At 38.5% G+C, this 16,995-nt stretch overlaps 1 protein-coding gene across 1 annotated transcript in view; it reads left to right on the top strand.

Annotated features, from left to right (window-relative positions):
• LOC150091055 (neuronal acetylcholine receptor subunit alpha-10-like) overlaps window positions 1-16,995 on the top strand; it is an 85,438-nt gene that overhangs the window by 47,552 nt on the left and 20,891 nt on the right. The window contains exons 2-3 of the mRNA XM_090381449.1: window positions 12,162-12,281; window positions 13,490-13,635. Of these exons, the coding sequence (XP_090237575.1) occupies window positions 12,242-12,281; window positions 13,490-13,635 (186 nt within the window). The 5' untranslated portion in view covers window positions 12,162-12,241. The remainder of the gene's footprint in view (window positions 1-12,161; window positions 12,282-13,489; window positions 13,636-16,995) is intronic.

Raw genomic sequence — 16,995 nt, 5'->3', positions numbered from 1 at the left:
TGTTTATTCCACAGCAATTAATAACATTGAAATGCTCAACCAACGTGTGGAACAAGGCTGCCAGCAAATCTGACAAAGGCATGGAACATTTGAGATGGTGATGAGGTGTTTGCAGGCTTGTATTCAGGCACGCGGTTGTCATTTTGAACACTTCCTGTAATGTAAGCAGATAGTTGCTGGAACACAAAAATGGTTGCAACTCGGAAACAAGGCGAAATCAGACCTATGTTTACATGAGCTTTTATTATTTTTAGGTCCTAAATCCATCCCCAAAGGAGGTCCCACATGTTATGATATACCCTATATACATAAAAGTAATGAAGTTAAAATATAAACAAATTTGGACAGTTGAGACTCTAGAAAGGAGTCTTCTAGAAATCTGGTAAGTTGAAGATGGGTTATTAAGTGAAGTACAGTTGGACTGAGTGAGCCTCACTGCTTCCTTGACTTAAGTGGGACTTCTTTGATTCTTTATTGTTAGGTAACCTCTCAAGGGTTTAGGCATGACTCAAGCAAGACTGTAATACAGGTTCTCCTGTTTTTTTGTTTTTTTTTTGTACCCCGTATTGTCAGTTTGTAAGGGTCAAGTTCATCGAAATGTTTTATGGTGTTCCCTGCAAATATACTGTTCAGGCAAGCAAGCAAGGTTGTTAACTTTCATCCTTAAGGTAAGGAGAGTATCGTACGTGTGTGGATGCTCATGTGACGGGATCTGTTACAATATCATTTTTGGTAGATGCATCAACTCTTTTGGTCAGTAATTTCGACAAAGTGGTGATTATTTTTTCTTAGGACGAGGAGCTTCCAAGGTATCATGTCGATGTCAGCGTGTAATATCGTTCGGGACATTTGACGGCATCCCTCCTAGTTGGTTTAGCCATCTTAAGATCCAATAGTCGATGACAAATCTTTTTTTTTAGTGGCATGCCGGTGCAGAGGAGGTTCTCATCCCAGGTTAGGACCAGATCTCTGAAGTGTGAGACATCTTTTTATACATTGGCGTAATCTGGACACGTTAGGGCAATCTTAACTCCTGTCGGATGGCAGAAAATGCCGTATATGTTTTGTTTGATGGAAATGCTCCTGAACAGTGAGGCCCTCATTTCAGGTTAGGTAAGTCCATGTGGAACGAGACGTTTTGCTATTGATGAATGCCTGGATATTGTTTTATAGCACCTCTTTGTGAAAGTCATTTGCACTTTTTTTTCATGGTACAGTTGTAACCCCGAAATATTTAAATAATCTACAAGTAGGTCGACTTGTGCAGCAGTATTTTAATTTATTTGTTCATTTGTTTTGGAATCATTAGTGGTAACAAACAGCTTCAAGTCGTCTGCGTAAGAACTGAAGTTGGTAAACTTTACGAGAAATAGTTCTAGCACGACCGTAAAAAGGGTACTGGATAACATCCTGCCTTGTAGTGTACCTCTTTTTACAGTCTAATAGTTGTCAATCGATATGATGGATATCCTTTCCTTAAGGTGGTTCTGGAGGATAGAGATTAACAAGTCGGTTCCCTTGAAATAATTTTTTTTAAAGGAAATATTTTTAAAATAAAATGCCGCCCACCACAGAAGTAGGGAACCAATGAAAAGGATGTAATGTTAGTTTTTCTCAAGCGGTCAAATACCGTTTGGTTCTCAAAATTCCTACACTCGATCTGTTTAAATGATTTTAGTACTTTTGCAGAAATAGTTAACAGATGTAGTTTTGGTGGTCTCGTTTTACACAGTTCTTAACAATAAAAATTCCATAATTTGGGACCGTATTTGAAAGCAGTGCCTTTTTAAAATACTACCTTGTATTTTCAGTGTGAAGAATATTAAATAATTATTATACTTGGAGGCTCAGCTCGCTTTGCTCGCCAACCACCTTAACGCCAAACTCACTTTGAATGATTTCTAAGACATGAGTCCTTTTCACTCTTTCAGTCCATTCCATCAACTCTTATTCATCGTCGGAGAAGCGTTGATGGAATATTTACAAACTATACAGATATTTAAAATATTTACAAAATACTAAACTATTTACAAATATACAAACTATATGTGGTCCCTTCATCAAATGTCATTAGTATACAAAAAACGTTACAATGGAACATCAAATGATGCCCGGCGTGGTCATTTATTAGACAGTGCAGCATGTGCACAAGGTTGGTGAACGTTATGGAGGAAGTTGTCTTGCAGTGCGATGAACTTTGGCAAGCGTCACACGTATGCGCTGTACATTGTCAACTGCAAGTGTCTGATTCTGCCCAGTAACCCATTTATGTTCCTTACATATAACGATCACCAACATGGTGCACGTGCTTCACTGTCGAACGCATGACCATGCCCGGCATCATTTTATGTTCCATTGTAACTGTAACGCTTTGTATATTAATGTCCGCTGATGAAGGTATCCATCGTTCCAATATGGTAGAGGTATGATTGTAAATAGTTTAGTATTTTGTGAATATTTGTATAGTTTTGTATTATATAATGTCATTATTTTTATAATAACATTATAACGCACTGATCGAAATCTAATCATGAAATGATCTATGTAATTATTTACCTGCGCATTTATAATGACGTATTGCCCTGCCCTCTCTTCTCCCATTGGCTCGAATAAATATCACTAGGAGGAAAACTTACTCCAAGGCTGTCTTGGAGGAAGTTTTCCTCCTAGTGATATATATAATAACAATATGCGTTTTTGTGTTTTCAGTGAACTGTTTTATCAATAAATGATATTTTCGATTAATTTTCCTAAACCCATCGAAAGCTCATTTTATGTGAAAGAAATGTCTATTTGAGACTTGTTGCTGAGAGCATTTTCAATCCGAAATAAGATATCGACGAGGTTTGTTATGGTGCTTTGTTATGGATCTTTGCTGCAGTGATGTGTGGAGATGTGGTGGTCTATTGTTGAAGCAGTAGTCGACAACTGTAGGGAGTCCGGCCCAACGGTGGCCTACTTAAGTAAACTGGCAATGACTTTAATTAGCATGAGACTGTAGTTCACTTCCGGTAAGAATATGGTGGTTACTAATTTCCGTTGATCTTTGAAAGCCTGGTCGTTCAAATTTCTAAAGAGCTCTTCCTCTATATCAAACATCCGGTCTCGTCCCACAAATATTCTTCACTATTTTATCCGGAAAATGATGACATGGTGGTGTGCTGCTTTCTTTGAGGAAGTAAGCACAGTCCCTTTTGTAGGTTTCCTGGTTGGCTAATATACTCGACTTCTACCTTCTGTTTCATTTTTGCGTTCTTGTGTAGGCCATCTTGATGTCTTCGTCGAACCAGCTTGGGGTCTGAACAGATATTCTTACTTCTTATGAAGCCACAACTGTTGCAATAAATCTAAGCTGTTGAGAGAGGCCCATGGTTGCTTCATCAATGAGGTGAGACCTCAATCAATAATGAAGTGAGACATAACTTGTGGCTTAAGGAATTTAAGGGAGTAGGTCAGTTTAGGTTCCAAAGAGTAGGGACACAGGTGAGTGACAGATGGTCAGAAGTAAAACGATACTGAGAGTTGATTTTTACATCTGGTTGGTTGTAAAAAATAAGATCATGAGATTGTCCATTCCTTGTTGGTGGTGTTTCATATCTTATGAGATCAGCTGAATTTCATGTTAATGTCAGGTCATACAGACCCGTGGCATGCGTTCGAATTGGCATTTTAAATTCTCGATCTAGTACTGTAGGGAGGGTTGTGAGGTTGGTTAAGCAGGATTGAAGTTCAAGCCTAGAAGCATTCATGTGGTCGAGTGAGAGGTAAACTAAGCATATTTGGATGAGATCTTCTTGATGTTTAAATGTGACACGTATAGCCTCGAATTTCTCATTATTGCTAGATGTGAATTTTGTAGATTTCCAATGGTTAGCATTGAACATAATGACACCTCCATTTTGTTGGCTCTGGAATTCTCCAGGATATTGTATGGGGTAGTTTGAAGGATGAGATCAAGATTTTTATCTTTTGATAGCCAGGATTCAGTGAGGCAAATTCAAATTCTGAAGAACAGCTTGGTCTGAAGCTTATCAAATAAGCTACCCACGTGGGTAGCTTATTTGATAAGCTTCTTGTATTTTACAGGAAATAGAGGAGGCGGTCGACTAATTGTAGGGAATCTATTGATAGATTAGTTCGTTGCTATGCATTTGATTCTTCTGGTAGGTTCCTGAGGACGTCTTGTCTTTGAAGCCCACGTGGGTAACGCAGTTGGTATAATCACCGTCCTCCCCACACTGGGTGGAACAATCCCAGTAGAATCCTGTCAATGACGCTAGGAAGTTTTGAGTCTTTTTCACAACGCGGCTGAGTTATTCAATTTCTGACGAAGACAGCATAGTTTTTCCTCCCGAAAAGTCGTGCTTTTCGTGTCCTGCAAATCGACCACAGAACATATGAAATTTACAGACATATTATATACAGTGCAGTATGGTCTAAGTTGCTGATGCGCCTAAAATCCTACAACACCTCGAAACTGTCTTTGAAGGGTTTGATTAATGTGCCTTGTGGCCATGACTTGGGATCAAATATTGTTTTTAAAGATTCCTGAGAGCAAATTATTAAAAAAAGATGCAATGGTGGGATGCTTGGTTTTAAGAGCTCTCACATCCGCTGCCAGTATACGTTCATTTACGAAGGGGGTTTTAATAACACTTGTCTTAGGTGTTGGATTAAGCCTTAAAACAAATATCGTGCCGCTGGTCTGAATTACAGCAATATGGTACTCCTCCTCGAGTCTTCTCACACGTGAAAAATTGGAAGATGTTTCTTCCTTTGATTTCTCCAGAAGCCCTCTGCTTTGGCTGGTTACGCGGGGAGTGGTGGCTACGCATGGCGATCCCCACATCCACACCGTATTGTCAGTGTGTTAAGTTACCAGCACATCTACAAAAGTCGGCCTTATGTTCAAATATTGTTTGCTGTTATTGATTTGATGCATTACATTCTCGTTGTATCCAACTCGGTATTGCGGAATCGACCTATTGGTTTCTCAGATTCATATGCTTTCTGTCATGTGACAGTTTTCCGTTAATTTTAATGTTATATTCGTTTTGGTAGGGTCGTACTCTACTCCACACGAAGAAGGTTAAAGGTCTTCCAAGGAGGAAATAGAGGGAACACCTTGATCTTGTCATAGCGGAAATGTAACCCAAGCTATGGCTGTGATGAGTCGGTAATAACCTTCTAGAATGAACAAATTTGCTCCACAAAAGTGGGTCTACTGATTGGGATTGAAAGATCACGAATAAATTCTCAAGTAGATATCCGGGCTTTCCTGTATGCTTTCGTTTTGCTCTTGCAGCCACTTGTTTTCCTATAGTAACTCGGTGAGGACACTAGGGATGAGGACAACTTCTCATTAAGGATTTTTTGTTTCAGTATTTGATAGGAGTGAGATGAAAGAAGAGCAGTGTTCCTATATCGCGTGATTATCTCTGTTGTTAGCAAGTTTTGTTGATTATTACTTATAGATCGTTTTAATAGGTCTCCTTGAATAGCACCAGATTCGGGATGGTTAAGAGACTGATGTGGCTCATGGATTACAACTGTAGTCTCTTGAGAAATTTGATCAGAAAAGCAGTTTTGTCCGGCTGGTAATGATCAGGCGTGGAATTACAATCTAAATCTTGTGATCTCAGCATTCCCGGGTTTAAGTCGACTTCAAATCTGAAATTTAGCTTAGAGCCCGAATAGTAACTAATGACTTCGTTAAATGTTATTCGGGCTCAAGGTCTTTTTCACCCCTACAACGCGGGCAACGCCATGATTTTTGACAGCGCGTCCGAGCCTTTATGGTTTGAGGAAAGACATTCGCTTCTGTATGTTTTAAGAGAGGAGGTACATTTTGTGTACTTCCGGTAAAATTCCACGTATTTCTTCTCTACCTTGAGTTCGCTTGAGATATCTCTGGTAGCTCCATTAGCATTCAGTTTCCACATTGTTTGTTGCTGTATGCAGTTGAGGGGAGTTAAACCTTAAATTTTCTTGGCATTATATTTTTACCTGCTGGTTCCTGCAATTTATTTAAATCGCATCTACATTCGGTTAAGTGGAAATGGCCGGGCTATTCATTTAAAGAGGGAATAAATCATTAAACTCATCCATCTCAATCCTAAGAGCAGTCATCTATAACGCATCTCAAACGGATTTTCGTGGGCAAATTCTGTTTGTGTGGACCATTTAGAATTATCCGATTTCCTCTGCACTAAGGACCACATTGATGATGACCCGTAACATCAAACGTATTCTGGCAATCATTTACAGGAGAAGGACTGTTTCTTTTGCCAAGTTAGTCGGGATCGACTCAGGATAAAGAACATTTTTGTTACTAGGAGTGTCTGTATCAAGTCCATTGGTAAGCTACACTTTTAATTTTAATTTATTTCCTAATATGTTGTATGCTGATTCCATGTTAATTTTCTAATATTTTATTACTTCAGTGTTTACTCTATCTGAGATAATGACCTTTTTTTTTTTTTTTTTTTTACGAGGGACGTTTGAAAAGTTCATGGCCTGAGTAAGAAGGGTTTATTTGAGCAGTCGGTTAACGTGTTACTTTTCAACATAGTCCCCTTTGGTGTCAATACACTTTTGCCACCGATACAGGCCAATGCATCGATTGCAGCTGCGAAGAAAATTTTCTCATGTGCCTCCAGGAATGCGTCCGTTGCAGCAATGACATCACTGTCGGTGGGAAAATAAATGCCAGCCAGGTATTTTTTCGAATTATGAAATAGGTGAAAGTCCGATGGTGATAGATCTGATGAATATAGAGGATGCTTCAAGATTTCAAAGCAGCAGTCAAGCAGACCGCCCGTTGTTCTTGTGAAACAAGACTCCTATTCTGATGTTTCCTCGGATTTTGTCTTTGATGGTGTCATGTAAACGCCTCACAAACTCTGCATAATGTCTTGACTAACTGGCCTTTCTGGTGGTAATCCATTAGCAATATTCCATTAGAATTTCAAAATAGCGATGCCCATCACCTTACCAGCAAAAAAAAAACCGACTTGGCTTTCTTTGGAGGGGAAGAAAAGCTGTGTTTCTTCTGTTTTTACTGCGCTTTTATTTCTGGCTGAAAGTGATGTACGCATGTCTGATCCATTATCGCAAGTCTTGCAAGGAAATTTGCTCGATCTGCTTAAACGATTCAATCGTTCACTTGACTTCATAACTCGTGTGCGTTTTTAATCTGCTGTCAACAAGTTTGGAACCCATCATTCTAACACCTTTTTCATAGCGGGAACCTCTGTTATGTGGAACGCACTTTCAGGTAAGATGCCCGAGACGCTGGAAATGTTCTGGCAATGTCACTCGCTGATCACTCATCAGACATACACATTGTCAACTTCTGGAGTGATAGATGTTGCAGGTCTTCCACCCTGTGGAAGACCTGCAACATCTGATGAGTGATCAGCGAGTGACATTGCCAGAACATTTCCAGCGTCTCGGGCATCTTACCTGAAAGTGCGTTCCACATAATAACAGAGGTTCCCGCTATGAAAAAGGTGTTAGAATGATGGGTTCCAAACTTGTTGACAGCAGATTAAAAACGCACACGAGTTATGAAGTCAAGTGAACGATTGAATCGTTTAAGCAGATCGAGCAAATTTCCTTGCAAGACTTGCGATCATGGATCAGACATGCGTACATCACTTTCAGCCAGAAATAAAAGCGCAGTAAAAACAGAAGAAACACAGCTTTTCTTCCCCTCCAAAGAAAGCCAAGTCGGTTTTTTTTTGCTGGTAAGGTGATGGGCATCGCTATTTTGAAATGCTAATGGAGTATTGCTAATGGATTACCACCAGAAAGGCCAGTTAGTCAAGACATTATGCAGAGTTTGTGAGGCGTTTACATGACACCATCAAAGACAAAATCCGAGGAAACATCAGAATAGGAGTCTTGTTTTTTAACCATGAATAGGAAGGGCATTCTCCTCCAACGTTGTAACCGTATCCTTTTGAATCTCTTTTGGCTTTTCCCCAAGTATTGGATGACTGCACTGACTCATTTTGTCCATATTTCCTCATTCACACAACTTTGACTTCAGGACCTGTAATTAAAAAAAAAAAAGAGACTATTGAAGCTGCGTTAAATTTGGTGGGATACCATTTGAAGTGTTATGTATGTAACACAGAAATCTTAACACTATACCAGTACCTTTTCAGACTCTGGCCACGAGCACCCCTCACAAATCTACGAAGCAATATAACTGGTACTCATCTAAGGCATTGAGGAGCCTGATCCCTATTAAAAACAGAATCGGCATTCAGTGGGAGTTGTTTGGCATGTTGATGTGTCAGAAGGCCAGTTAGGATCTATTTTAAGGACGTGTCTCAAGCACTGGTGTCATTAATGGCCTCGTTTGTTTCGCCTTTCACGTTAGCGCTGGTCCTGAACAAAAACAGGGTCTTCTGTGGTTATTTACTATTACAAATCTGAAGGGTGAAAAGGAATCGCGAACTATCAGGGAATTAGGGAACGAAAATCCAGCACTGTTTCTTGTAATTTGTAGACGTCCGTGTGGCAGAGTATTCAACATACCCCTCCCCTCCCCCTCGCCCTTCATGAGTTCAACAGTGCACTACAGCATTGAATTTCTCGTCTGCTTTGCCATGTTATTTTCATATTTAACACAAGCATCACTTGAGAAATATTATCGACGCTTTACTATTTCAACACTTCTACAATTTCCCTTTTAGCTGTCCCTTGGAGGGCCCGCTTATCCTGAATTTATTCGCCATTTCCAGACGTGACGTATGCGAAACAGGCGATACTTTTTGTGAATCAGAAAACTGTTAGTCAGTCTAAACGATTTTCCCAGTCCAGCACCCTGTAAGTTTAGAGGAAAGTTATCCGGTTTCCATGACTACGGGCAGAGTTCTATTATCCTCCAAATATGCTCTTATGATAACTCGCTCCACTTCTATGACAGGTTACCGATTTACTGGGTTTGAGAATCTCCTATATTCCAGTTCTAAGTTCTCATATTTTTTTCAGCATGTGATACACCCGAATTTGGAAAGCACTTTTCGCAGAAATAAAAACAAGATCGTGCGGAAAAGTTGCTATTCACGATCTAAAGGGGGGGGGGGGAAGAATAAGAAAAGTTTTCAAGTGTAGCCACCTTAACAGATTTCATTTCTCAGCAACAATTTTAGTATAAAAGTGTCTGGAGTGACTTATGAAACAAGAGAATCGAAAATTGAAGGAAGTGATCATTGTTAAACATGTTTCAAATTTGCCTAAAACGAAATAATGAAACCAAATGCTTTTTGTTAATATTAATGATAGTTTTGTCTTAATTTCGATATGGTTTTACCTTTTAGTTATAAAACGAGATATTCATTGAGAAGAAGAATAAGGGAGGGATAAAACAGTCCCTAAATTCAATGGGTAGGAGTACGTGAAGTGAAAATAAACTAAGACAGCCAATGCAGCCATCACACTCATTATAAGTCCTAGACGATAATTGAGTAATAATGAACAAAACGATGAAGTCTTCCAAGATGGACTTCTCTCCAGATTAGCTAAAGTTACGAACTGTCGAACAAATTCTTAGATAAACTTTTGCCTTAAGGAAAGGCCCTAACAGACTTATTAAATTTGTTAATTCAGACTATCTCTAGTGTGCAGCTCGACCGGCTATGACGAAAGATTAACTTTTTCCAGTAAATTAGCCGTGTTAATCACACTGTGATGGGTTTGTCAGTTCCCCAAACATCGCGTGCAGTCGCTGGCGCATGAAGGGTGTGACGTCATAGCGATCCACCGCCATTGAGGGAAATGTGAACTTTAAAAAAACAAAAAAAAAAACAAGAACCTTTTTTTTGCTCTCGTAATTCTCTCGATGTGGACAGAATTTGTGTTCATAGTCTAAGAAAACGAAACCTCAAGTTGAGATTTCTAATAAGAAAATAAAGGAAGGTGGGTTGTTGTCTTTTTGTGTTCTCTCGAAATAATTTCGATTCGATAAAGTGGATGCGTTGATTTTGACCAGCAGATGGTGGTAAATTGCAGAAATAGAACAGTTCTTTCTGTTGTATCGTGTTTGAACCTTCAGGTGTAGGTCCGAATTCAAATCCTCAATTCCTTATTAGAAGGAATCAAAACCTCAGTTTTGATTCCTTCTAATAAGCTTTCATCAATATTCGCGTATTTAATACGGTAAGTTACAGAAAATAAAATAAAAAATAAAACGTGTCTTTTGGGGCTTCATTGTAGGTATAGTGCACTGTTTCTAAAACTTCAGTCACGTGGAATTTTATATGAAGTTTAAAAAAAGTAATAATAAATAATATAAAAAATGAAATAGTTAAAAACATGTGGCAAACGTTACACTAAGATTGCTTGTGTCCTAGAAAAGGTTGTGTACTACAACTTAGATATGCACTAACGCTTCTGTTTTAAGACTTTCTTTTAAGATGCTCTTTAAGACGTCTTAAGATAAGGTGCATTTCATAGAAAACTATCAGAAAAGGCTGAGGAGGATTCAAGTTGGATGATCCACCACACAATACAGTTGTCCATAACACAGTTGGTGGAATATTTTTTTCTGAACGAAGCCTGTATTCCGAAAGCAACCTCCATTTCAGCCAATATGGCTCGCCCTCGTGGGCAGCACGGTTGTTAGAATCTCCGTCCTTTCCACACCGGGTGGAAAAGATTTGATGTCGAGTGCTGTCGATGACATGAGGAATTTCTATGGACCTTTTTCACAACTTGGCGTTAGTCGGTCTCAGGCGAGGGTAGCATGGTTACTCCTGGAAACTCAAGTTTTTCGTCCAGACCACAGAACATGCAATTTAAAGACATACAGTTATATATGGAACAATATGGCCGTATCTGAGTGGTCAGGGGTGGGAGTGCAATGGCACACGCTCTTTGAGTAGATCGAGGTTCAATCCCCTGACTGTTAAATACCGTCGATCTGCCAACCCGCAGTTGGTCCATCTCCCTCAACATGAATTGTTGAAGAGGCTTCCATCCTGCAGTGGATTGATAATGGCTGCTGCTAACCTTATGGCCTTAGTTGCTAATGCTCCAAAAATCCAATAACACCGCAACGGACATGGTTTTGTTTTTTTCTCTACCTTCAATTTAACGTAGAATTTGAAATAAGATTTAACAATCCTGAAACCTTTTTTTAAGGTACGTTTTGACGTACCTTAAATTGTTAGTAGGTAGAAGTACGTGGTAGAAGGTAGTTAGTAGGTAGAAGTACGTGGTCTTACATTGGTAGAAGTACGTGGCTGACAAAGGAGCATAATTCGAAGGAAATTAACCCACAAACTATGGAAATAAATACTTTAATTACGTCAGTCTCAATGTTTTCTGAACAGACCTCATTATACATCGCTGTTTGCCTTAAAACGTTCTTAAATTAAAAAAAAAATGGATTTTTCATTCAGGTTCATTCATGTAAGAGACTTGTACAGACGTATCGATCAGATGTTTACAAAGACTGACTAGAAGACTTGCCCTCGCGAACCGTAAGTAATTGGAAGAAAAATCCAGTCTGTTTGCTGAAGTTTTCGCGATGTAATTTCGATTTGCTTCTTAAAAAGGAACCGAAATTTTTTTTAATTAGAAAAATTATTCCATTTTCAAAAACCGAAATGATTATTTCGCTATCGAAGTAATGGTTTCTATTAAAAGGTTTCTCTTTACTCGAAGTGACTCAACGTCGCTGTTGGTAAGTAGATCGTTTTGTCTTTGCACGTAACAAGACCTCAAAATGCTGAACACGGCTCGCAACATCACGGTACACATAAAGTGCTCCGAAGTAAGACCTCCCTCTCCTCGTCGGCTATTAAACGAAATTTTAATACCTAAAAAGCATCACTCCGAAATCAGCGCATCTTTTCTACGCAGCTATCTGTTGGATTTGACAACATCATTTATCTTGTTTTCACTGCAGCGTCTGACGTGTTTAATATCAAGAAAAGAGATAAACACTGGAAGGGAGGTCCTCTGGAAATTAATTTCCAATCATTCACCAAGCATGCTGCTTTACCTCGCTAACTTGTTTCAAACGACAAATATCTTGCGCGCGCCATGTTGTTAGTAAGACAGACGTTGATTATTTGCTAGAAAAGAGCGCAGTTTTGACTGCATCGAATTTTAATGTTTGCGATTATCTTTTAATTCCACTGTAGGATACAAAAAACGTCAAGCTGGACGGACGTCGGATCTTCGACCCAGACGGTGACGTCAAAGTCGATTTTAACGATGCATAATGCGGCTGTTGCAAGTGTTTATGCAACTTTTTGTTCAAGGTGAGTTCTCTCTCTCTTTGCATCTTTTTTGGGGGAGGTTGAGTGGGTGTATTGTTAACTGAGACAGATCCCTCGTGTTAAAACTTCGACTAGAAGGCTAATAAAGGTTTAATGTAAATTTTGAATATAGAAAATTCTCCTTGATTAATTGCGGCTCAAATCCTGGTCTCATCTTAATTTAAAATTTTTTAGCCCCCACATCACTCAGGGTTAAAGGTCGACTAACTAAAGTCTGTCAATTTTTAGGCATGTCAATATATGTGTGCAATGCGTCTGTTTTCTTCATATTCGGAAATTATTATTCCTTTGCTAGTTTGTCCGTCCGTCCGCATGTAATAACTCGACTCTGTTTGGATTTTTACAAAATTTTATATCTTGCCCTTTAAGACTGATTTGAAGAGCCATCCCAAATAGCATCAAAATCGGACCAATGGAAATTATTACAGTATTTATTTTTAATATAATTATTATGCGCAATTATATAATTATTAAATCCGACAATTATTATTATTTTTTTTCATACATATCACAGGCGCTATCCATATTGTTTTTCGCCATGCCCTAGTTCGAGGAATGTTTCGCCAATATTATGGATGTATAGAAATGAAATGTTTTGGATTCATATATGAAAGTCGTTGTTTTTTGTTCGTTTCTTTTTCCTTTCGTTTTGATATAAATCAATAAATATTACTGTTTGTTAACGCGCTTGAAATATAGCTCACTGCGTACTTTAACTAACTTGTTTTATTTTCTGTTTGGAATATAAAATAAAAGAGGGGAGGGGGGGCGAGTTTTCACTTCTTCTTAATTGCCGTTTTCGTTAATTGTTTCAGTCGAGTCACTGTCCGTAATGTAACCCTTTTAATTGATAAATGGATATTTATATCAGCAGGAAGACTACGCCATAACTAAAATCAGAATCAAGAAGTTAAAAATGGATCGGCATGGTCAGATAAAGATACACGATCTGTTATAGATCCTATAGCAACCCATCGGTGATAATGTTTGCCATATTTACATAATTAAATATTAAAAACATAATATTGCCAATAGTTATTGTAGCTTCTAGTGTTAACTGCGATTCTGAGTCTAAAGTTTTAAAAAAAATTGTTAGTTCACATGTTAATTTTCATTAATTTTTATTTTTTTAAATAGTATTCACTGTGAGTTACTACCATAGTTTATGCCTACTCTTTCTCTCTTTTTAGCATCCCTGGTTGTCGGTGATGAGAGCGAATACCGTCTGACGAAGTATCTGCTTGCGAACTACGACAAATCCGTGCGTCCGTCCCGAAATGCAACAGAGCCTTTAAACGTGACCTTTGGATTAGCTTTGACACAGATAATTGATGTGGTGAGTAGTTGCAATTCATGTGCACACTTTATTCCTCTCACTCGCCTTAACACTAACGTTTTCTGTTCTGTTCCCCCATTGCAGTTTAATTTCACAATTCCACTCTTATCTTGCAACATTTTATCCGCCCATCTTCGATTATGTGACGTCACAGTTCAGGCCTCCTTCATCTGCAGGACCCCTAAGTACTAAGAATCAGTAACTCCCTAACTAGGGGAAAAGTATCAAGTAGGTAGCTGTCCTGAATATATTTATTTTTCAACATAATCACCAAACTTACTTTCGTCTTCTAGCTAAGATGGATCCAAAAAAAGGGTCCCAAATAGACCATGGGCACATCTTAGGCATGAAATATAGATTTTTGAAACCACGTCAAGAAATAAATAAATTCGAGTTGATTTGAGGGCCGTAGCCGATTGGCCAAAGCGAGGTTACAGTAGTACACATGTTTGAGTTCATGTTAGCTCACGTGAATGCGAAATACATTGATGTCCTTGTATTTCTCTCTGTTTACTCCTTTGACCCTAGCTAGCGGTACAGGAATACAAAGCGATTTTTTTAAAAATTTAATTTCGTTAATGTTAAGAATGAATAGCTTTCTAAATAAGTCAAAAAAATACTACATATTCAACGCGGATAATAATTAGAATCTGTTATCTTAAAATCGTGTTGATTAACGTATAGGTTAGTGCAATTGCATTCAAATTAATTCGTAGCCATCTACCAAAGTAGTTAAATTGGCATCGTTTTAATTATACCTCATTGTGAATATCTTCACAACGAGTTGCCATGATATTGTACTACCTCGAATAAGTAACACTTCACCAGTGGAGAAGACCAATGTTACTTATTCTGGGCGGATACCACCACCTAGACGGCACCGTTTCGAGGCTTATTGGTCTCTTCGGTGGGTGGACAGGTGCCCTGGTATTGCAATAGCGACAACCCAGTTACTGTTGTACACCATCAGGCGTCACTCTTGAGCCTCTCCTAAATACTTCATAATCGCGTTGATTTTGAACTATATCTGAAGTTTGACGAATGTGAAACTTGGGATTTAACCACGTGATCCTATTTATTTATTTGTAAAAGTTTGTTTTATTTTGTTAAATCCCTGAGCGATGCTTTTCTTAGATCCATCTTTCCTATCCATTTATTTTTCCATATTTAAGAATCGCGTTTCTAAGGGAGACTAAAACACGAAACTGATACCCATTGGGCACTCTTGAATCCAACACGTCCACTGACGCAAGTATGCAAAGTTTCGCTCAATAATATGATCCCCGACCATCTTGCACCATGTTTCATTCACTCTGTTTAGACTACGTTTCGAGCAGATTGACGTAGTTCCTACTACAAGGACTACCGAGCAGCTGTGTACGACGGGTTTCCCACTTTCCATCGCAACCCCTGTGACTAAACTGGGTGGGTGGAGTTTGCTTGTCAGTACCCAGAAAAGCAACGCGAAACCAGCTTTCCTATTTGTATGCAACACCAGGATATAATCAAAAATAAAATTATAAAATGTGTATTTAAAGTGTTGGATTTACTTGTCATGTTCGCCTGTTTGTTGATTGAAAGCTGAAACGAGAATTGGGGGTGGGGGGAGAGAGGAGATGGATGGTTAAAGCCCACAATAATTTAAATCCTCTCCATTGTTTAAAATAAAACTGAAATCTTAGCGTTACTGTTTGTTCTCTAGTCAAGGTTGATGCTATGAAAGGACTGTAATATAGTGTATACTGGTGGCGCCATCTATCTTAAATTTCTAAACTAATGATACAAAATCATGCAATGTTTATTATCGAAAGTAAGTTTGCATTTTCTGTTGATTCATGTGCTAATCAGAATGACAGTGTAAAGGAACTAGTTATCATTAGATACTTAAAATGAAAACATCTTGATATTTAATGGCTAATTCAGGCGCGTGGGTATATAATGCGCAGTAGAGGACAAAAGACATGCAACGCCTAGAAGTTTTAAAAATTGTTAAAATAAATCGACTGAAACAACTGTGAATCGGTAAGATTCTTGAGTGATGGTATGAATTCTTTGGTTGTGAATCTTGATAAATGTGCACCGATAGTCGTTTATAACAACCATAAATCAATTTATTTATATTTAATTACTCAATAATATTGGAAATGAAAGTTCTTCAAATTTTGTTTAATGTGTTAATGGAGAAAGCTAAAAGTTCATAAGCCTTATAGCCTTCTATATTCATTACATTCTTTGGCATTTTATTTCTTTGGTATCGTTACAAACGTTGATTTTAAACAAACATTAGGTACTTTACCATTCCACTCACTGACCACTTCATTAAGTACTGCTTAATAGCGAGTAAGTTTCCCTTTAGCCCTAAGAACAGTCTGGATTGGTCGTGGCATGGTCTCAACGCTTTGCGATAGCATGTCACAGGAATTCTGGCTAATTCTGATTCGGTTGTTTCCTACACTTGTTGCAAATTATATGGTTGTAGAAGGGATACTCCTGGTTGGAAAACTTTTTTAACTGTGGCATTAAAATGTTCTTTTACTGGTATCGAGAGGTTCAATGAACACAATGAAAACACTCCTCACAATACACCGCCAGCCTCCATCGTTGACATCTGGCAGGATGGATAACCGTACCTTCTTTTCACTACTGTCAGTAAAGGGGGTTTGCTTTTGCTGACAAGGGTGGAAAGAAGATTTACAGCACCCCATCCATGACAAGGTATGAAAAAGTGTTTATTTCGAAATGTCTGTAAAGTTATCACTGTTGTAATTGGCTGTTCTCAGCCATAACAACCTTTCTGCTACCCTGTAAAAGTCTTGTAAGCCTCTGTTGGCCTCGCGCATCAATCCGACCACAAGATCGACATTGGCTAGGTGTTATTTTGTTATTGGACCAATCTCGATACACCTGAGCCACAAATTCTTCATGGGCTAATGTTATTAGGGATTCCCCCAAGGTTCGGTGTTGGACCCATTGTCGTTTTGTATATTTATCAATGATATTGATAAAGGCATATCAGGCTTAATGTCTAAGTTTGCAGATGATTCAAAGATTAGCAGGTTGTTAATGACAATAATGACAGTATGCTACTGCAACATAATATAGAAAAGTTAGGCAGATGTGCTGAGAAATTGAAGTTTAACATTTAAATGCAATACTTTGCATTTCCTACGTGCCAACGGTTTGGTACGACATTCAGGGTAGTTGAAAATGAAAAAAAATGTGGAGGTTATTGTGCAGTCAGATATGAAGTTCTCTGAACAATGGAGACAGGCTGTCAGGACAGTTCATGGGGTTTTGTCAGTGATATATAGCAATTTTTCTAGCAGGGATAGGAGATAATTATCCTCTTGTATAAAGCAA

Source organism: Mastigoproctus giganteus, chromosome 1 (assembly GCF_048544385.1).
Source record: "Mastigoproctus giganteus isolate SK-2022 chromosome 1, ASM4854438v1, whole genome shotgun sequence".
NCBI lineage: Eukaryota > Metazoa > Arthropoda > Arachnida > Uropygi > Thelyphonidae > Mastigoproctus > Mastigoproctus giganteus.
Note: the sequence above shows the minus strand (reverse complement) of the source record. Positions and strands in the feature narration are given on the sequence as shown.